The following is a 21,300-nucleotide window of genomic DNA, read 5'->3' as shown; positions in this document are numbered from 1 at the left end:
CCTAGCTAATTTAACTCTTAGTTGCCTCACTGTTCTGCTTATTTCTGTCACTTCTGTTCAGCTGTTAGTGTTGGGAACTGCTAGATTTTTATAACTGACTCACTTTCCTGTACCTAGTTAATGACTTGATAAAATGCTGCATTGGAAGAAGTTTCTCAGCTCAACAAGGTGTGGTTATGAACACATGAATGAAAACTTCCCGAGCTGTCATATCAGCAGTGTCATATCTGCAGCCTTGATAGTATGTGCCATCATAATGATTGCTTTATTTTACTTACATTGTGCCAAAGGCCATCATTGTATTTCTCTTGGCTCTTAATCCTTATCTTCTGATGACCAACATTAAACACAAAAATGAGACGGCCATGAGCAACGAAAAGGGCCATGAAGTTGGTCTCTTTTTGATCCGAGACGTAGAAAATCATTCCATGAGATGAGTGAGTTTTCAGACTGATAGAGAAATGAGCTCTGGCACATAAAAACACAAAATTAGAGCAGATATAGTTGACTTAAATCAAGCTGCAGTCAGAGGAAGACAGATTTTCCTCTCATCCAAAGGAATATGTATCTCCTTTATGGAAGTGGTGTTCCTGCAAAAGATTTTGTACTGGTTTTTGGAGTAGAAGTCAAAGTTGGAGAAGAAGCTGCCTTGCAAGGAACTTGTTTTCAAAAATTAAAATCTCTGGAGTGAATAAAATCAATACAGGTTACCAGTAACGGACACTATATACACTATGGTTCTATTCCTGTTGAGCAGCAACGTTGCAGCGCTTTTTAATTGTGATGGCATGGAGACCTGACAGTTCACAAATCTTTAATGTTATTTCAGACTCACTACTAAGTTTCACCTTCCTTATAGTTCCTTGTGAAGTCCAAGACAACATTGCAAGTTGTATCAGCTTGGTTTGACACTGTCAGTGAAGATTTCTTGAGGGATTGTTATTATTACTTTGGGTCTAAAAATTGGCAAAGCTGCACTGGTGTAGGACAGTGCCAGAACTGATTACTCCTGCTTCTCCTGTCAGATGACTAGCCTAGATTCCATTTTTTGTATTGTCTGAAGGATCTATACGTTCCCCACTGCATGCGTATGTACATTCCACACACACATAGGCTTTTGCCAATATCAGTTGTTTTAAAACATCACAAGTGATTTTTTTTTTTTTTTAAATGCACGTTACAATGATGAAGCTGTAATAACAGCTGTAAAACAAATATGTCTTGGAGGGATGAAGAGATATATTAGAGTTTGGGTTTTCCTTCTTCATATGGGCACCATCAGGACTGCCCTAAAGTAAAACACTATTGAATTAAACCAAATGTAATGCTTTTTTTATTTAAGCCAGGAAGTAGCACTCTTCTTTTCTGAGTTAGTGGTCTGGTATGCTTCCAGGTAGTGCTGTGTTGTTGAATTTATAGTCTCTTGTGGAAAGTATTAAACAAAAATCCTTTGTTGGTCATAACATACCATATGGCATAGTCTGTGCGAGCCTGAGAATTAAATGTCCACAATATCTGGACTCATTATTAATTACTTGAATCTCCATTATGGCTTGAATTGGACATGTTTTTCATAGCTTTATGTCCTACTGCACTGTGTAGATTCCTAACCATTAAACAGCTGACAAGGTTCACTCAACACGTAACTGCTTCATTTCTTGGTGAACTGTCATATTCTTTTCCAGCCCTGCTCTAATGCCATTGCTTCTTGTGTAAAGAGACCAAAGGTGCATTGCTTCTATAGAACTAACATCCTCAAAGTCTTCATACAAGTAGGCAAGGAAACAGATTTTATTGATATACAATGCAGGTGAAGAGTCCACAAGAGGGGTGTAGCTGGAAACACATTCTATTTATTGCTCTTACTCAACTGAAACACTTTTTAATATATCCTAAGAACACGCTCTATACAAATATTGGCCTAAAGATATAAAGGAAAAAAGCCAGGGTAACAGCAGAAACGTGTCCTTTTTTAAAAAATTTGAAATACATCTTTCTCCTCCCCAGTGTATTTAATTTTCATTTCTAAGGTCCCTTTACCTTTGACTGAAATCCTTTGGTATGTGATCAAATTCTTGACGGCTGTTTGCTGTTCCTCCAAACTGATACGCATGTTTGGTTGCCTTGGGATTCATGGGCAAGTGGCACTGAGGGTCTCTTTGCATATTCACTTCTTGATACAGTTTTTTGAGACCAGTTGAAGGCTGTGAAATCTTGTCTTTATCTCTTCCCACCTTCATAGAAAGAGAACCATTAACCAGAAACTTTAACTAAGATGGGACAGAATAAAATAACAGTATCATTTATATCTAAGCTAGTAATATTTTTCCTTACAAAAATACCATGAATGGTTCCAAGTCAAATTTTCCTTGAACAAATCTACTATAGATGCTGATTTAGGGCAGAAGAAAGGATAAACAGAATACTTGTGTAGCGAACGTAATTACAATTCCATTTTTTCCCAGTGTTCCTAATTGAATCTTTTCCTCTCTGCTTTTGATGATATCAGCTATACTATAGGCATAAGAGGACACAGTTACTAAAAGTTCTGCATATTGAAAGAATGTTTTTTTTCACATTTATATTAATGTGTGCTAATTGTACTCAGTAGAGAGAGCCACACAGAAGTAGCTGAGAACAGAAGCAAACTTCTTGCCTTTAGGATATCAAAGACATCAAGAAGGCTTGTTTCTGCAGTACTTTTTTGAAGATGTCATAAATTTTGTTTTACAGTTCTAGCAAGAGAGAATGATGCAAGTGTAGGCCAGATCGATCGAGTCAGGGCAGTCATTTGCAGTGATGGAATATGTAAAGGAACAGGATCCTTTCCTTCATACATTTGAAATAGTCTTCATGTGATACATTTTGGATCCATGACTTGGAGAATTCCCAATCATGGCACAGTATGTATCACCTTTGGAAAACTCTAGCATGGTACTGGGGCAGTTTGTAGCAAACCTTTTTATTACGGTTTCCTTTGGCTTTTGATGAGTTTTTTCCTTTCTTGTGGAGAAGAGCAACTGGAGGAGATTCAACAGGGCATCCATACAATGAAGTCTGAACTTTCTCAGAGTACTGCTGGAAATCTTCCACTTCAACCTCTCGATCCAACCTGTGTTTCAAAGAGGGGATGACAAGAACAGTTTTTTTCCAAGTGTTCGAATTGTCTTCATAAAAATCACAGAATTTAACATTTATAGTTTAAATGATGTTTGGATGGGCTTTTTTTCATTCTTGGGTTGTGATAAAAGTACAGATTTATCAGTCAATGTTTGGGTAATGCAGGCAGCCTATATTACCTCTGCTTGTATCCATGCTTGCATAAACAGAGAGTATCTACCTGCAGCGTCAAATTCACTTTAAAATCGTCTATATAAGAACATTTCATAAAGTGATTAAGGTCAAATTCAGATCATTTTCACATGACCAAACTCCTAACTTCCCCAGCTTCTGTGAGTTGCCTTAATATCATTTTGTTTCAAAGGCAGAGCTGAAACCTACATAATATAAATGTAAATTACAGCTACGCAAATTATACATTGCACCAGCAGCATTAGCAGGTGCAGTACTGAAAGCTGATTTACAGCACGTTATTCCCACTTTTAACAGTATCTTAACCTAGCAGGTCTGTGCCGACAGATTCCATGGCAAATAAGGTGAGAAACTTATTCACACATAGCCTCACAAAATGAGACAGGGATTTTTATTGTGACAATAAATCAGTTCTCTTGAGCTACTACTCTAGCTGTCAGGCAGTGACTGCCTGCTAATGTGTTTGGGAGGATGCTACTCACCTAGTGAAGTAAGCGTTGCTTATGCAGCCAGTGAAGTTGGCTTGCTGTGTTCTGAGGGGGGAGCCGCCAAAATAAAACTTCTTGATGCTGTCCGGGATTTTCCCTGCTCTGTCCTTTGATGGGTTCTTCTTGCTTTGTTTCTTGTCATCAACTGTTAGCTCATATCTGTAAAGGCAAAGCATCTGTTTTGTAGGCTGCTTTCAGAAAAATCAATGCCAGTGGTTAGACAACATATTACACCCAAAATCTCCACTCAGTGTATACATCATAAATGGTAGCGTTCAAAGTGAAAAGACCTTCTTACTTCCAGCTGTGCAACAAGTAGCAGTGCCATAACCCACTGGCAAAGTTGAGTCCAGAGGCCCATGGATTTCATAATATTCTGGGGTTAATTGTGAAGTCCAAAAAAAATACAGTCCACTCAGTGAAGATAGATAGACTAAGGGATTACTAATAAATGGATGGAGTCACCATTTGTGTAAAATAAGATCTAAGCACATGCTAATCCTTTTTTATGCCCCTATCCCTTTTTCCTTCTTTTTTATCACAGTGCATTGATGTTTGAGTTTATACAACGCTTTTTACCTAATCTCATTTTGTAACACATTAGTTGCTGCAGAAGTCAGGAAGGATTCTATTGCTTTAATAAGAAACTGAATATAACTAAAGCATCAGACATGAATTTTATTTGACAAGTTCAGAATTCAGCACACTCAGGGAAACATGACAGTCCTTAAGGCAATTCCAAGGCACCTTTTTGCACCTTCAGCTTTTCAAACCATATTTCTTAGATGTCAGAAGTCATAGGTACAAACCTCCATTTCCATTAGAAAACTGAGAATGACCTGGTTGTATCTGCATAGGCAAGATTCTTGAAGAAAGATGCTTTGATTATTTGACTTTCTAAGAAAATGTTAAACATAGAAAACAACAGTAAAACATTACCAATAATTAACAATTTTTAAGAAGCACATAGAGAGACTTATTCCCTACTACTGTATTTAGTCCTATATCTGTGTCTGTCAGTGCTAAAAATATTTTGAATATGTTCCACTGTATATATCCCAAATGAATACTTTTTGTGAAGATGCCTCAATTCAGAGTCAATGTGGGATTGCTTTAACAAATCAGAACAATCAATCCTGCTGAAAAATGAATCTCATGCTAGCCTTAAATTATATTAAACTACTTTCATCCCTGAGGACAAAAAAGCTTTTAGAAAAACTATTATTTTAGATTTACTAAAAATTCCCAGCATCTAGTGCTCAGGCCAAGCTGGCCAGCTTTCAATCACATCATTTCTTGGCTTTGTGTTTTTTTAACTGCATTGATCAGTTAAAAATATCACTTAAAAAAACCCACTTAAACATCACTTTGAAACTGAATATTAAATGATAATGTGCTTTTCAAGAAACATATATATTCTAAAGGTAGGGAATAAAAGATACAGCTTTACCTTTCTGGGGTGACAGAAGTAATGATGAAGTGGTTTTTTCCATCATTGTAATTTCGGTCTGGTGATTGAATTTTGATTCCACTTGCATTTAAGACCACAGCACCTCTGTCCATAGAGATGGATAATACATCTGACTGAAATACAGAAAAAACCATTTTCATAAGCAAGTGTAACACCGAAAAATTAACAGTTCTGTGCATTTTCGTGTTGTATTTATTTTCCTTCCCGCTGTTTTCCCCATTTGTGATTTATTTGCAGAAAGGTATACCGAGAAGCAAAACAGGACATGATCTCATTAGAATTTATATTCTTGCTGTTTTTTAAGCCTGAATTCTGGGAATTCTGCTGCTGATTATCTCTTGTATCTGTCACATCAGCTCCTTCCATCTAGCAGGGGATGTATGATGTTTACATTTCATTTGTGTTTCTGGTATCCCTGGTACTGTACAGAGCAGCTGTTACTGCAAGATTCCTGCAGTCATAAGACCAATACATTTTTTTCTTTTCCTAATTCCCTCTGATCAGACTCGTTCAATCATTCAAAATTATCTCAGAGATAAGATCTGCTATCTGGGTCAGGCATAGGGGATCACCGTGCCACATAGCAGGAATATTGTTTCTTCCATTAGAGCACGCACTGCCACTGCACTGGTAGGAATCCTCAGTTTCATTCTGTCAGGTGCTAAATAGCTGAACCTGTATTTGTTAAGTAGGGCACTTGGCACCTCATAGGATTAGAGCTTTTGAGTTAAAACCAGACGTGTTGTCTGTAAGGTCTCATTTATGCAACGATGTGGATAACTGAGATGGTTACTGATTTCAATTTAAGGTAGTACTCCAGGCTGTAAAATATAAAAGTTCAGGAGTGGTGTATGACACCCATACAGCCTTCCCTGCCGCACCGCTGCTGGTCTTCTGCAAGTATGGCAGAACAGCCATTTGGGGGTGGTTGCAAATGTTCTGTCAGCTGAGCTCACGCTTGCTGCAGATGTCAGTCTGAGCCTGCAGGATCTTGGAATTGCTCTGGCTAACACAACGTTTTGGGAGTGCAAATCCATATTTCTGCCTGTGTCACACCTCTGAGGGGGCGTTTAGAGCAGCCTGGCTTCCCATAGCTGCAAGGAGCCACTCTCAAGTGCAGCTTTTCCCAGTCACACATGGAGGTCCAAGTACCGTCTGGGAACATAGGCAGCTTTCCGACTCATTTCTGTCAACTCAGCAATGCTCAAAATACCATCCCACTAATTCAAACAAACTTTGTCTTTGCTGCTAGGGGATTGTCTCTGGATGGAAAATATCAAGCCCTTAATATTATTTGTACTTTGGTAGCACCTACAGGTCCAAATAGGGATTGCAGTGCTGCTAAGCACAGCAAGATCCACTGTGCGTTTCTGCCCTAAGGACTTTATTGAGCACAAATGGATGTGTGTTAATTCTAGGCATATAATCAAATTCTCAACATCTAAATAATGTCTAAGCATTGCTGGTTTTCATCTGTAGATCAAATGCGAACTGTAAAAATGAGGTCATCAATTAATGTTTCCATATTGCAGAGTGCTTTCTCTATTATGAAACCATGAAGTGAGAAATTGTATTATTCCCCTAATATTCTCCTGGGAAACAATGTGAGGATAAAATAAAACAAACTGCAAAGAAATATATACTCACTCCTTCAGAATAGTAAAACAACAGCCCATTGGGCTGCAGTGTCCGGAAATTAAAGCCTCCTTCAAATTCACTAAAGAGGGACACTTTTTGGCTTGATGCAATGAAGCTCTCTCCATTGAAATATGCTTTACGGGAAATCTGTGTATTAAATAAAACAAAATTACAAATAAACCTCAAAAAACATTCAAATCATAAAAAGAATGAGGCTATTTCTTTTTTTTTTTTTTTAAAGATGCAGCCAGTTCAATTCTGTAAAACCTTCAATTTTTCTTGCATGTCTTAACCTAATTTATATAGGCTTTCCCTCTCATTCTGTGAAAAGCTTAAGAATGTGTAGCCATTTTAGACAGTGTAAGCCAAATTGTTCTGTTTCCTGGGATTCTTGGCCTCATCCTAAGTCTGCTGATGTTAGTGAGCATGAAGACAAGAAGCAGAGGGGGCTTAAGACCATGTCTGAGCTGTGTGACACTGAGTGCTGGGGTGGGGCAGGAGGGTGTTGGACATAGTGGTCTATAACCCTCTGAGTCTCAGGAGTAAAACTGAATCCAAGGTAGGACAAATTGCATCTAGATTCCTTGTTGACAGAGGGTGAGATTGTGTGATGAGTTCTACAAATGGTGGTCTCCTTCATCTTCACAGGTTCACAGCATGGCTTTGGGTAGACATGGCTGTAGGATAAAGACCACAAACACTGTTCAGATTTACCAGCCTTGCACGGTAATGGACAAAGGATAAATGATGGAAAGGATCAGAAGCAAAATGGCAGTTTTCTCAGTGTTAATGTTGGGGCAGTTGGTTTGTGTATCACAGAGGAAGAACTGGCCTGACTTAAGGGAAGAACTCATTTGAAGGGTGAATACCTTGCTGTCTTTTTCATTTCATACATCTGTATTAGGATGCATGTGAGGACAATTCTCCTTGTTTCTTTAAGAAAAAACAAATTATGTTGGAATATTTCCTTTCAGAATACAGCACACAACTTATTTCAGATCCAGCTTTCACGTTGCAATCTCACATATGATAAAAATATCAAGTGAAAGACCTTGTGCTGTAATTCAGGGTGAAAACTGGGTAGTATGTCAGCAGGCTTAACATACACACCCCTCCCACCCCGCCAGTCAATGAGTGCATTGTCATTTCCTTGGTTGAAGACTTTCTTTCCATTGTTTGGCGTAAAACTCATGTTCACAGCTATATCCATTGACAAAATTTTGTTGTTCTCTCACAAATGATGTTATGCTTACCAGTGAATCCTCTGGGCACCCATAGCTGATTCCCAGGGTTCCTGGTTCTTCTAACAAGTTGAAATCCTTCTTTTGGAACTGGAAACCCTTCATGCAGCCTTTAAAGCCAATATTTCCTGCCAGATGTGAGCTAATGCTGTTGGAAAACAATGCCAAACAAGCTGCAGTTAGATAGCCCTTGCCTTTCTGAACTTTTGTTGCCAAGGTATTTTATAAAACTTGGAAGAGCCTCAATCATTTGCCTCACTAGTGCCCAATTCCTGCATCTTTATGTAAAACCACTAATTAACCACATTATGTGTTTTGAAAAGTCAAGATGCACCACTTGTAATAAGTGTTATGGGGAGAAATATATGAGAATTCAGAGAGGAGATCCATATAGAGTAACTTTAAAAAGATAAAAATAGCTGCTGAAATGAAAAAAACTTGTTCTAAAATGTGTTTCTATCCACTTACAGTGAAAATCAATGGATTGCTATCTCCATCTTTTATCACTTCAGAAAAGTTCTAGTTTAGTTTTCCTGTCTTGCTTTCACTAGCAAGCTCCCTTCTTGCCTTTGGAAGGAAATGGATCTCTATTTCTTAACAAACAATACTAACAGAGGTCAGGGCAGTAAGAGTAAATTCTGCTCGTTGATGAGTGGATTTACATAATTGTAAATGAGAGCAGTAGGTGGGCTTCCGGGATCCTTTTTATGTCAGATTTGAGGTAGATAGCCCCATAGTGTATCCCAACTGCTCCGGGTCACTGCTCTGTTTTTCAACTCTACCCCTCACCAGGATATCACAGCATTACAGCACAGGGTGAATATAATTGAATTTATCCTCACAATACTGAAGGTGCACAAAGAAGTAATTTGCCTAAAATCATGGAGACTCTGACAGGGCAAGGAAATTACATGGGATCTACTGGGTACCAGTCCAGCAGATAACTAGGGAACAAATACACTGAAGGAGTGTATGTGAAATCTGGAGTTTTGACCTGGCTACCTGTAAATGGTCTTTGTTCTTTCAATAGGATGTACCTTAGCAGTGGGATTCTTCTCACCTCACATGAGATGATACTGGCAGTGTTGACATCTGCTTCTGTGCTAGTTGTCTATGAGTTATCTCATTGTAAGGTAGACATTGGAAACACAACAGATGAATGGACTCTGGAAATGCTTATTTTTTCACATTGGCAAAAATGGACCCTCAGGTGAAGTAGCACAGATGTACACGTACGTGTCTGAAATAAGGTGAGAGGAGGAGCACTGTAGGGGCTTGATCTGCTCCTCAGTTAAATCATCAGGAAGGCTTCTGCCATCCTCACTGGGATTTGGATCAAAGTGTGGGATATCAGTCAACCAGTTTAATATCTATTCTGATTGACCATGTGACTGGCTGGATGCCACAAATACACCTTTCTGTTAAATGCTGTCAATTTGACAACATTTTCTAGGAGCAACAGGAACTATAGAAGATAAACTTTAACCTAAATAAAGGCTTCTGAGTTTGTTTCTTAACAGTTCCCCATACCCAGCGCTCCTACCTCCCCTTAGCTTTGTGCTTTATGCAGTGCCTGAGGTGGGAGAAACATATGGTGGTATTTCCAGATTCATTTATTTGGGAAAAAAGGCAATTGACAGAGGAAAGTGCTGTTGAAGAGAGTGAAAATACACTGCTTTGACTTCTCATCTAAGACTATAGTTTCCCCCCCCCCGCTGCTGTCCCCCAATGTCAGTTAATTGTAAGTCTGTCTAGAAAAAGGAAGCATAAATGTCAATAGTAGATAGCAGTAGTAATAGAGAGATAGTAGTAGATCACCAGCAGATGATATAATTCTACTACCAACTTATGCTCCTGATGAAAATGGAATGATGTCACCACATTTGGACCATACTTTTTGCTGTCTACTCTTGTCATGAGAACTAAAGCTGAGTATAATATCAAAGGTGTAGCTCTCCTTAAATAATTTCTGTATACATTTTTCAATATTATAATGGATCATATTTTTACAATACCTATGGATATTTTTTACACAACTTCCTTACTGATATACTATTTTTTCTGCTTAGAAAGCACTTTCCAGGTGTTTTGCAGAATAACCACAATTCACTCGGAAAACTGTGGACATAATTCATGTGATTCATCTTGTAGCCCACATTTGTGAACAAGTCTTATCTGCCATTGAGCTGCTCAATTGTCTAGATTTCTAGGTTCTTCTGGGCTTTTTCGGTGTTCTCAAGTCTTGATTAACTGAAGTAATTGTCACCATCCTTTTGTCCTTTCTTTCTAGATCATTAATGTATTTAATACCAGCCCTAAGAGAGATCCTTTGGACATGTGCTGTAGACTTTTTATACTGTGAAAATTTAAGAGTTACTGCTATGTCCTATTTTCTCTTTCCTAGCTGCTTTCTAAACCACTGCAGCCTTTCCCCTCTCCACCCCACTAGTTTTCTTAATAGCCCCTTATGACAGACCTTTGTAAAGAACTATTTGAAAGGCCATGTAAATTATATACTCTGTTTCTCCCTTGCCCACCATTTTGTTTGCATGTTCAAATAATTACATGGGACTGAAAGCCATTATTTTCCTTTACATGAAGTTTGTCCCTATCTTAAAAGCTTAATCTGTAAGTATTTTATACCTCAGACATTATTTATTAATTCAGCAGGCTCTCCTGACAACAAAATAAGGTTTCAGAAGATTTACCACTAATTCTTAGAAACTACTGTGCAACATTTGCTATCTTACTTTTTTTTTTTTTTTTTTTTTTAACATAGTGGGTATTTTGAAGAGAAATGGAATTTCTGTTAGCAGTTGTGACACTTGAAACAGCAGCTGAAGCCTTCTGAAAATGCTGGCCTTGCTGTCTGACCCTGGGAATGAATATTATCTGTCAGAAGAGCATACCCTTCTTCAAGCAGCCAGTCTGCTCTCCCAGAGCGTGACTCTGGTCTGGCAGATTCCCACTGCAGGAAATGAGGGTTATACAGTCTACTGAGATTAAATTTGGCTTCTTTCAAATGGTATGATGGGAAAATGCGACTTTTTCTTTTCTTCCCACGCCTACACAGAGCTAGCTGACTTGGGTCTAGAGACAAACTGAGATGGATCAGAACTGAAGTGTGTAGTAGGAAAAATATCATCTTTAGATTTGAAAGTGAGGTTGGTAGAGGGTTTTGATCCTTGAGCTAGTGCATTGATATTTTACAAAGATCAGTTTTTGCAGAGCAAGGAGGAATAGCAATTCTATGTATTCATGTGTTCTTTGAAAATGCCTTTTTGTTTTAAGAAGACAATAGTTTCTGTTACCCTTCCTAAAACTAGACCAGTTTCAGCAGAATTTACCTGTGCTGGACCAAGCCTAATCTTTGATACTTCAGAGCTCTGAGAGACATTTAGAATAGTGTCTGAGGAGTTGTTTTACATAAGGTGTTGAGGCTGGGAAAAATGTTTTATTGTAAGCCCTTCAACACAGGTCGTACAACACAACATAAATATGGTGATTACTTGAAGATAATGATTGAATCCCAGTTGTAAACCAACCTGGAGTGCAAGATCTCAGCAGGCGCTCCTCCAATGTAGATGTCTGTGAATGGCATTGCTGTTCTTTCATTGTCCACACTTTTTATATGTCGCCTGTCCACTACCAAGATCATCTTCTTAGAATTGTGATATATAATAGAAATCTGAAAAGAAAAACATGTGCTTAAAAATGTCCAAAATGTCATATTTTGTAAGTTGTCATAGTGATTTTGCAAAATTGATTACATCTTTATATCTTTTTGTTTGAAAAGTTCCTCCCATTTATTGGAAAAATTGTAAATCGTGAGAGGCTGACAACAATTACTAGTAGGGAGCTTATTTTGATGTCACAATTTCTCTGATGACTGAAAACCCAGCATATTTCACTTATGAATAAATCCATATGAAAGTAGCCCATGTCAAAATCTACACTGTAGCAAACAGATAAGCTCCATTAACTTCAGAGTGCTTTCTTGATTTATCCAAGAAGCTAGGGCATACTTTGTAAAAAACTTACATAATTTTCAAAGCATAAAAGGCTTAATTGTGCTCTGCTTAAACAGGTTGAACAGAACTGTAGCTGTAGTTGTGGATCAGGAATTAGACTTTGAATTTACCTCAAGTAAATGGCAGGAGAAGCAAGCCACTAAGCATGATTTGCTACTGTCACTGTCACAGTTGCACTGGCTTAAAGCAAATTCTCTTAAACTAAATACAAGTAGATATTTTAGATCTGCCAAAGTCCCTAAAATACTATGCATATATAAAAGACTCTTAACAAATTAATTCTGCCTTCAAATGAAATGGGAAATGCAATATTTCTTGTAATATGATGCATAAAACCTGAAGTGGTCAAGTTAACATAATGACATGTTTTTAGTTGAGGAGCATTGTATATTTGAAGGATATAGTTGTCCTGGATATAATTTCATTTTGAATTAATAACACTTTTTCTCCCACATGAACTGTCCTGTCCTTGGCTGGTAATACACAGAATCTGTCCACAGGCACTGATTTACCAGGAGAGAGACTCAGGAGAGATTCAGGGAGAGACTTCCCTTTCCACCACTCAGTAGTGGTGGGACTTGCACGTGCTCTTTCACATGCAAAGCAGACATACGGTCTACTCTTCTGCCCACTCATTTGCTCTACTCTTCTGCCTGCTCTGCTGCATCACCTGGCCCCTCATCCCTTTGTTCCTCTCATTGGTGTTGGAGCAATTTATTGCTGCTTTGGAGCTGCTGGGATAGTTGGTCAAATGACTGTGATTGATTGATTGATTGTTACTGCATCTCTACCTCATGAAATTTAGCGTCGTTAATCTGAGCCTTCTTCATGGAGTCCTCTAGCAGCACAGGGCCGGTGCTGAAACCAAAGTCATAGCGAAGGTACAGGAAACCATTGTGCATCTCTAGACTGAAGAACATACTCTGTACAAACAAAACAGCAATCAGAAAAGCACTATGATTGTGGTAGCAATTTAGAAAAAAAACCATACTTATGAGAGTGTCTGACATGTCTGCAAAAGCATGCTGTGAAAAGGTCTTTTTATTTGCAAAACTATAACACAGTTTCTGGATTTCTTTTTTATATAGAATATATGTGTATATGTACACATTCACACATAATTGTTTGATAAACAGCACTTACTTGAAGACTTGGTGAACTGTTTCTCAGTAGAAACAGTATTTGGTAGCACAATAAAGTCAATATTCTTTACCAGCAAAGTATTTCAAATACTTTGCAAACACATCTATTTACTGTTGAAGTAACATCACATGCCCCAAATGAAAGATGTTATACTGGTAAAAGCAATGTTGTGCTAGAATGGCTATATCTGCATTAGCAGCTTCTGTCATGATGCCTGTAATAGCTCAGGATTATATGTTTTCACAGCCCTGATCAGCACTGATGTATTTACTGAAGGCTGAGCAGTAGCTAGTGTGTATTCACTGTGTATTTGGTTTCTGGATTTCCTGAGTATTCCTGCTTTATGGCTTGGCTTCTGTTCTGTGGCTGGGTGACCTAAACTTTATAAACAGGAGCTCTACTTTAGATAATCTTTAGGGAGTGCTTGAAATGAAGATCTGTATCATAGAATTAGTCTTGTTCCAAATCTGAACATAAAGAAGCAGAAAGGACAGGTTACAGCAACTGTGCATCTGGGTTAATGCTTTTAATGTTAATGTTCATCTTCTCTCTTAGTGTTCATGCTGTTGTTCCCATGCCTAATGGAAACATGGGAACAATAATTCTCAAAAAACTACTGCAGGCCAAGAACTGCTGTCTCTGACACAAATAAGTCCATCCACTACTTTAAGTCATTACTTAAAGTAGTGAAAGCAGGTTTTAATCTAGTGCTTTTAAAGGAAACTGCAGCTTGGGTTTGTCTTGAACAGCTTAAATTTGAAAATGAAACAGGGATTACATTCAGAATATTTATGAGCTGTCTTTGCAGAACTGAATAATGGGCTGGTTTACATGGTCTTTCTAAAAGTGCCTGTGAGCATGGTGTGCCACAGCTAACATCCATCTTGATTGCAGTTTCCACTGCAACACACAAAGTGCCTACATCTCCGACAAACCTCTGGGCACTTTTGCTTGGAAGAAAAATGACTGATCTGCAGTAGAGGCTGTTAAACTTTTAACAGCAGTTGCTTAGTCCAAAACCTCCTAAGAGCGAAGGTTAGTGGTGGCATAGAAATTTGCATGTGGAATTTGCTTTCTTCAAACCCTTATAGAGTTTGCATCAACCTCAGACTTCTGAAAACCTGGTGATATTTGGATCAAGCCTTTTTATTTGGGCTACTTTCTATTTTCAGTAACTTAAATATTTACCTCTACTACACCCTGAGACACAGTTATAAAGTGGCAGCTATCACGAAGTGGCTGCTTTATAGGAGTTACTTCGCAGAAATTTCCTATCACTTTGATTGTGCATTCTCATGTAAATAAAGGTGTAACTACTGGGTTTAACTGCAGTCTCGCTCAAAGTGTCATCAGAAGGGTATGACCACTCTGAAGTCCTGAGTGTCTCTGGATGAGAGCAGAGTCCAACTCAGGGCCTTGATTTCCTGGGGCCATTGCAGAGCACATTGCAATTCTCTCTTAATGTATGTGTGCTCCAGATGAACACAAAGTATTTCCTCTTTCCAGAAGTTAAATGTAAGGACATAAGCATTTTGGATTTTCCATGATATTGTAAGTACTGGAGAACTTGTGGTACTCAGATCAAGGGTACCAGCAGGATGTGGTACTCACCCCATTAATCATCAGAAGGATCAATCCGTTGTCTGTAGGTGTTCGAACTTCTATGTCAAACCGAGTCACCTGGCTGAATCTTCCCCTTCTCTCAATGTTTCTTGCCAAGGCATAGCCAGAGCCGTCAAAGAAATAGCTCACAGCCCGGCTCTGAGTGAAAGCCAACTTATTTCTATGAAAAAAACAAGCAGGGAAGCAATATTTGGCATATCCCCATTTTAATTTGGGGAAGATTAAAGGCCTTTACAACTGAAATACTTTCTTGAAATAATTGTTCTGAACTGCTTCTTCTTCCTGGAAGTGGTGAGGCTGATGACTTTTTCTTTCAAATTATTTCTGGGAATTTTTTCTGAAAAATAATATGTAGCTTTGAAGGTGCCTCTAACTCCTTCATCATTACATCATGCTTTAATCCTGTGTTGTGTGTAGAGGAAAGGAAAATTCTTTGCTCATCCTTGTAAAGTGCCAGGCCTACAACGCTTCCTCATTATAAGGATACACATACATTTCTATTAAGAGCTTGCCTGGTTTGTGCAGAAACCTGTTGGAAATCTCCAAGGCCTTTAGCTGAGCACTGACTCCACTGGGGAGCCCAGGAGCAGCCTGCATGCACTGTCCTGGAGAGCAGCAGCTTGCACTCCCTGTGGGAATGGCATGGGAAGCAATCATTTGCTCTGTCCCAATACCTCCTGAATTTCTTCCCAGTGAGAGCTGCAGGTTCTTTGTTGCTGCCTGTTGTATGAACAAAATGCCTGCTAATATCTGTGCTAATCGAACGCTGGGGTTGATATTCACTTCTACTTTAGGGGCTTCATTTTCCAGTTTGTGAAGGGCTTATCTGAGGAATTTCCATTGGTTTAAGAGTGTGAGGCAGAAAGATAACCTCCATACTGGCTTTGCTAGCTGGCGGTGGGACAGCACTCACGTTTACCAGTGCAGTTAACTGGCTGTGGCTGTATCGCTTGCAGTGACAGGATCTGAGTCAGGAGCAGTCCTGTCCTAGGCAAGCAGTGGGGTAAGGAGGGAGCCTGGACCATGTCCCAGCTAACACAGCAGGTTTCCTTTCGAATGCATGAGCAAGGTTGGAGAGAGTTAATGGAAACAAATCATAGAGTATCTCAAGTTGGGAGGGACCCATAAGGATCATCGAGTCCAACACCCAATATATATATGTAAGTTTATCTTGATGATGCAACTAGGAGTTAAAAGTGGGCACGTTCCTTCTGGGCAACTCGGTATTACCTTCATGTTTGTAATCTAAACCAGGAATTAACCACCAGGGCTGGCACTTGCAACAAACCAGAGCAGCAGAGTGACGGTGGGACTGTCCCCTACCTGGCACAAGGTGGCGATGTGGTGGTGTCGATGTTATAGACCTGCTTGAAGTTGTATAGGCTGATCACATCATCGTTCAGGGTAGCCAGTTCCAGGCAACCGATGAAGCCAGGTAGGTTTAAGCTTGGAGGAAGCTGTGCAGAGGGCAAGGAAAAGTAAAAGGAGAAAGGTCACACTCTTTATTTGGATATCACGAAAGCATTTGTGCCTGGGGTCAGTTTTGTCTCTGTGCTCTTAATATTTTGAACCAAATGGGATGATGCTACCTTGGAATAATCTTTGCAGTCCTTATCATGCTATGGCCATTGTGCTGTAAGTCAAAATGTCTCACATAAATGGTCTCACAGTGAGAACAATAGTCCAGGTAAGGCAACTGCAAACAAAAACTTCTTTTGTAGTTTTGAAGGGAGCACACTTGGAAAAGGAGAAAAGGGTTAAGATTTGACTAATCACAGATCTTGCTCAGTGTATTTGACTCTCTCAGTAGATAATTCATATCTAATGTATAGACATCCTTCACTGCCCAAAAAATAACTTCATTCTTTGACAAAAGAGAGAGAAATAAGAGGGCTCTTTAAACCCAGGAGAATTGGATTCAAAATCTGTACCAGTGGTTAATCCTCACTAGCTATTATTTTGAACAGTTATCAGGATATAGAAACTCCTTCTTTTAACAGAGGCCACTGCAAATGGAATTTAAATAGCCACATTGGTGGGGGGAAAAATACAAAAGAATAAAGCTGACAGAGCTAGTGAGTCATTCTTCTAATATTTAAATACTTTGCCCTGTGGAACAGGTGTGATATTATTAACACCTCTTGTACTTCGGAGTCTGCACTGCCAGTAACTTTTCTTTGGCTTCTCATTATTTCCATTTTGCTTATGATATAATAATGGTAATATAGCAATGCAGAATATATGTAGCTGTAAAAGAAAATGAGATTCTTATCTGCAGCACAGATGCATGTGGTAAGTGATCATGTTTCCTTTTTTTATTTTGTTTCTTCTACTATTCTGTTAAATTATATTAAGTATGACACTTCTAATGGTTAAGTGGTACATTTCATATTTATAAAGTATGTAACAAGAAAGAAAAGGCAAAGCTTTTAGCAAATAAGATTGTATGTTAATAAATGAAAATATGAATTGTCCATTCCTAAGGGAGAAGAGACACATATGCTTATCAAATAATTCCATGAATCCTCTTCTTCCTATTCCCCTTCCAATTTTCCTTCACTTTTTTCTCTTTTCCTTTTCCTTTTCCTCTGCCCTGCTCTGGAACAGACCCGAAGGGTTCATTTGCTGGATTACTTTTTTTGTGTGTGTGTGCAACTATTATTCAGTCCTCAGTCCTATTTCCAGGCAATTTTCACCCAGGGCTCAGTAATCTAAAAATCAAACCATGGCATATATCTGGTAGTCACCGCAATGCAAAAGCTCAGGAATACGTAAGCGTATTGAGTTAATCTTTAGTTTTAGATTGTTAGGAGGGCTGTTTGTGGAACAGTAGTGGGATGTTTTTAGCACTTACTACAGTTAGCTTAAAGAATTCAGCATTCTCTAAAGTCTTTCTAAGTACATTTTCATTCAGCCATACAATTTTGATAGACAAGATCATTCGTAACAATTTCTAAATCCAAAAAGAGGACTTGGTATGTTCACAGAAGCAGGTAAGTGAGGTGCTAATTCATGCTGACTACTAGGAACTAGACTGAAGCAACTGTCTTACACAGTAGGCAAGTCTTCATGCTGTTGTGAGGCTGGGTTTAAACCAATGATAATTTAATTCAAACAAATCACTACATTTCTGGTTTCCCACATTGTCCTAAATCTAATAATATGTTACTTTTCTTTTTTGTGACAGTTATAAGAGAGAAACTGTAAGAACCAAGAACTCATCAGCATTGAAAAAAACTGGTAGCCTACAAACTTTGTTAAGCTGGGCCAATACGCTTTAATCTATGCATACTACTTAACAGCTAGCAAGCTTTCTTCTTCTTACTACATTTCAGAAAACTTCAATGACAGCTAACAGGAATCTGATCATCTTACTGTATGACATGATACGCTCAAGAGAACAGTAGTTTTCCCCATGGCTAGAAGATAGAGTCCCAAGATGATAAATGACTATATAAGGACATTTTATTTATTAACCATTTCTATGTTTAAAGGGAAGCCCAGCAAGATAAGTTTGCATTATTTAATTTTTAATATATTTATCTGACCAACCTTGAAGTCTGGAGGTACTCCACCAACATAGAAAACAGCATTTTCAGGTTCCAAATTCAAGAGAGAGTCAGGACCAAGAACCTCTCCCTTTTTGATAAATTTTTCTTCAGCTGTGCTGCTAAGACTGGGCACAGTTAAAAACATCTTGCCATGTCTTCCAATCCTGTAGAAGGGAATTGTAAGAAAAGTGAGCTTCATGTTGGCTAGACTTAAAAAAGAACAAGCAAACCTCCAATTGCAAAAAGGATTTTTATTTCCTCACTAGAAGGCTGGTACTCTGGGGGAAAAGAAGGGGAGAAACTACAGACACTTTCTTTCCCCCACTGTGGCCCCATGGGTCCTGGCTCTCTAAAAGCAAAGAGAATTTCCATTTATTTCAGCAGGAGTAGAACTGGACACTGAAGACTCCTGATGAGCAGTTCTGATCCAGCCTTTTCTTTTTTTTTTTTTTTTTTTTTTTTCCTACTAACTGTTTGATTTTGGGGAAATGCACATTATCAATTTACCTCTCAATTTTGATGATGCTGAAGTAAGAAGGCCAGGTGCTGACTGGCTTGGCATCCAGAGGTATCTCCACATCTTGGCCCCCCAGATTATAAATGTACACAAGGTTGTCATTTTTAATTGCAAGACCAATGTAATTTTTTGCCTAGAACACCAATGGAGAAGGATGTCAGAGCTACAACATTGAAAGAGATTTAATGCAGAACATTAGTAAAGGGTAGACTTTGATAGACTAAATGGCACCTTTAAATATAACTAATAAACAAAAGCTTCATTCTCTAATTGATTGCTTTCACCACATAAAACTGTACAGAAAGTCTCTGATATTTTACTTTATATCCATTTTGACTGAGGTAAATATAAGGTAATGAGATGTCTCTGACCGTAAATTGGTCATGTTCAATGGGAAATTGTTCCTCAGTATTTAGTGTGCAATGTCATATGCAGGAAATAGGAAGAAACATTTGTCTAAAGCCTAGGTATTATGCTGCAATTAAATATTCTGCCAAGAGGGGTTTCACTTGATTTATATTCAGTAGACATTCTTTTTAGAAAAGCTTAAAAAGAAAAGCCTGCCTTTTGAACTCCTCCCAAGTAACAGCTTGCCAGGATTATACCTGGCTTGTGAGGTGTGATTTTTTTCTTTTAGGAACCACAATTTAAAGAACAATTATTTCACAACACTTAAAGGTGGTGAGAGTATATGCCCTTTTTAGGTGTTTCAAAGTAGTGGTGTACAGAGCATACGACAGCAGCAGAAGCCACAGGCAAAGAAACCTGCTTATCTTGTGGGCCTGTCACCTCAGAGATTTGGAATTGACACTGTCAGCAGCATAAACCTGATTAAAACATGGCCCACAAAAGCCAGGTGTGTGACATATTAACTGCTTCAGAGCACCTCAGTACCAGCAGTGGAGATAGCAAGTGTGACTTGCAGCAGTGACAATCATAGCAGCACGCTGCACAGGCAATCTAATTTGCTTCTTAGAGAGAATCCTTTATTGTTTGGGGTGCGAAGTTTCAAGGACAAGGTCTTGGGAAGCCTTGCTCTTTGCTTGTCCCAAAATCAATGACAGTCATATAGTAGACACCTCTCATTTTGAAATATGGAGAAACAGTGAGATATAAAGCCAAGGGCAAATACACTTCAAACCTATTTCAATTTTTTTTAAAATATATATAAAAATTAACTGGGTTCTTCTCTTACATTTTTGTTTCCGAGGTATAAAATGAATCTGTCTGGAGATGCTGCCAGTTGTGGGTTGTCTTTCTGAAACTTTATGTACAAGCTCATGGAAGTGAAAGATTTCAGTTCCTCCACGTTGATCTTTGGATTGACTTCAACAGCTGATTGGCCTCCAAACATCATAGAAACTTGGACCTGCAGTTTCAAGTGTGCTAAGTGAGACACATTATTGCTGCCTGGGGACATTACTTAAGGTAAGTATGCAAGAATATTTTAGCTAGCAGCCTTGCTTACTGCAAGAGTGGAACTGGCACCTATAAATTGGCCATGCAAAATTGTATGTTTATAACAATAATTTCTGGAAGACACTGTAAAGAAGATGAAGGGAATTAATTTTAAAATTAATTAAAGCTCCTAATAAACTGTGTTTAAGGATATTCATAAAGTAAACCAAATTTCAGTAGAACATAGATGTGTACTTAGTTGAATCAGGGCTACATCATTATGTATGGCACATAATGAAATTCTTGCATAGCTATAAAACTTCTATCCATAATTCATTTCTTTGCTTTGGGAGTAGTATGACCAGTTTTCTGTTCACAAGTAATCATGTTATATTACTGAAGTTACAGTGATACATATGAGATGCTAATAAGATTTTAAAACATGTTCATTTTAGTTCAAATGCCTTCCACATAACTAACGTTTTCAAGTTTAAGTACAATATGCCTGAATGACAAAATACATTTAAAGAAGAGTCAAACACTGTGCACATACTAACTCATTTTTCCTTTTCTTTTTTGAAGTAATGTACGTGGACAGCATATTTCAGCACTATGAACATACAATAATTTTTTGTTTAGTTTTTGATTTCTCTGAATGAATTCAAATATACTGTTTTAATTTTTGACCTCAGTGTTCTTGTTACAGAAAAATCCTCATAATTTATGTATGATAATGAAAGTGTTTTTCTCTGTTAAATATGTGTGAGCCAAAGATTCTCTTACCCTGCAGAAAATTAATTCAAAAGAAAAAAAAGAAATACTGTCATCTCAGAAAAGTTTGCATTAAATTGCTGTAATTACTATTGCTTGTAATTAATGTTGCCAGC

General features: G+C 38.2%; 1 protein-coding gene across 2 annotated transcripts in view; it reads right to left on the bottom strand.

Moving 5' to 3' along the window:
* The window catches only part of LAMA4 (laminin subunit alpha 4), a 106,281-nt gene that overhangs the window by 10,965 nt on the left and 74,016 nt on the right, over nucleotides 1-21,300 (bottom strand). For both annotated transcript variants that reach the window (XM_074819295.1, XM_074819297.1), the window contains exons 19-32: nucleotides 20,211-20,384; nucleotides 19,006-19,148; nucleotides 18,500-18,662; nucleotides 16,271-16,404; nucleotides 14,936-15,107; nucleotides 12,973-13,104; nucleotides 11,696-11,838; nucleotides 8,163-8,298; nucleotides 6,919-7,056; nucleotides 5,251-5,384; nucleotides 3,795-3,959; nucleotides 2,959-3,112; nucleotides 2,041-2,234; nucleotides 279-468 (exon numbers count right to left, since the gene is read on the bottom strand). In XM_074819295.1, coding sequence (XP_074675396.1) covers nucleotides 279-468; nucleotides 2,041-2,234; nucleotides 2,959-3,112; nucleotides 3,795-3,959; nucleotides 5,251-5,384; nucleotides 6,919-7,056; nucleotides 8,163-8,298; nucleotides 11,696-11,838; nucleotides 12,973-13,104; nucleotides 14,936-15,107; nucleotides 16,271-16,404; nucleotides 18,500-18,662; nucleotides 19,006-19,148; nucleotides 20,211-20,384 — 2,172 coding nt within the window. The remainder of the gene's footprint in view (nucleotides 1-278; nucleotides 469-2,040; nucleotides 2,235-2,958; nucleotides 3,113-3,794; nucleotides 3,960-5,250; nucleotides 5,385-6,918; nucleotides 7,057-8,162; nucleotides 8,299-11,695; nucleotides 11,839-12,972; nucleotides 13,105-14,935; nucleotides 15,108-16,270; nucleotides 16,405-18,499; nucleotides 18,663-19,005; nucleotides 19,149-20,210; nucleotides 20,385-21,300) is intronic.

The sequence above is a fragment of the Strix aluco genome, chromosome 3 (assembly GCF_031877795.1).
Source record: "Strix aluco isolate bStrAlu1 chromosome 3, bStrAlu1.hap1, whole genome shotgun sequence".
Lineage (NCBI taxonomy): Eukaryota > Metazoa > Chordata > Aves > Strigiformes > Strigidae > Strix > Strix aluco.
The sequence above is the reverse complement of the archived record's forward strand: the minus strand, read 5'-3'. Positions and strand labels throughout refer to the sequence as shown.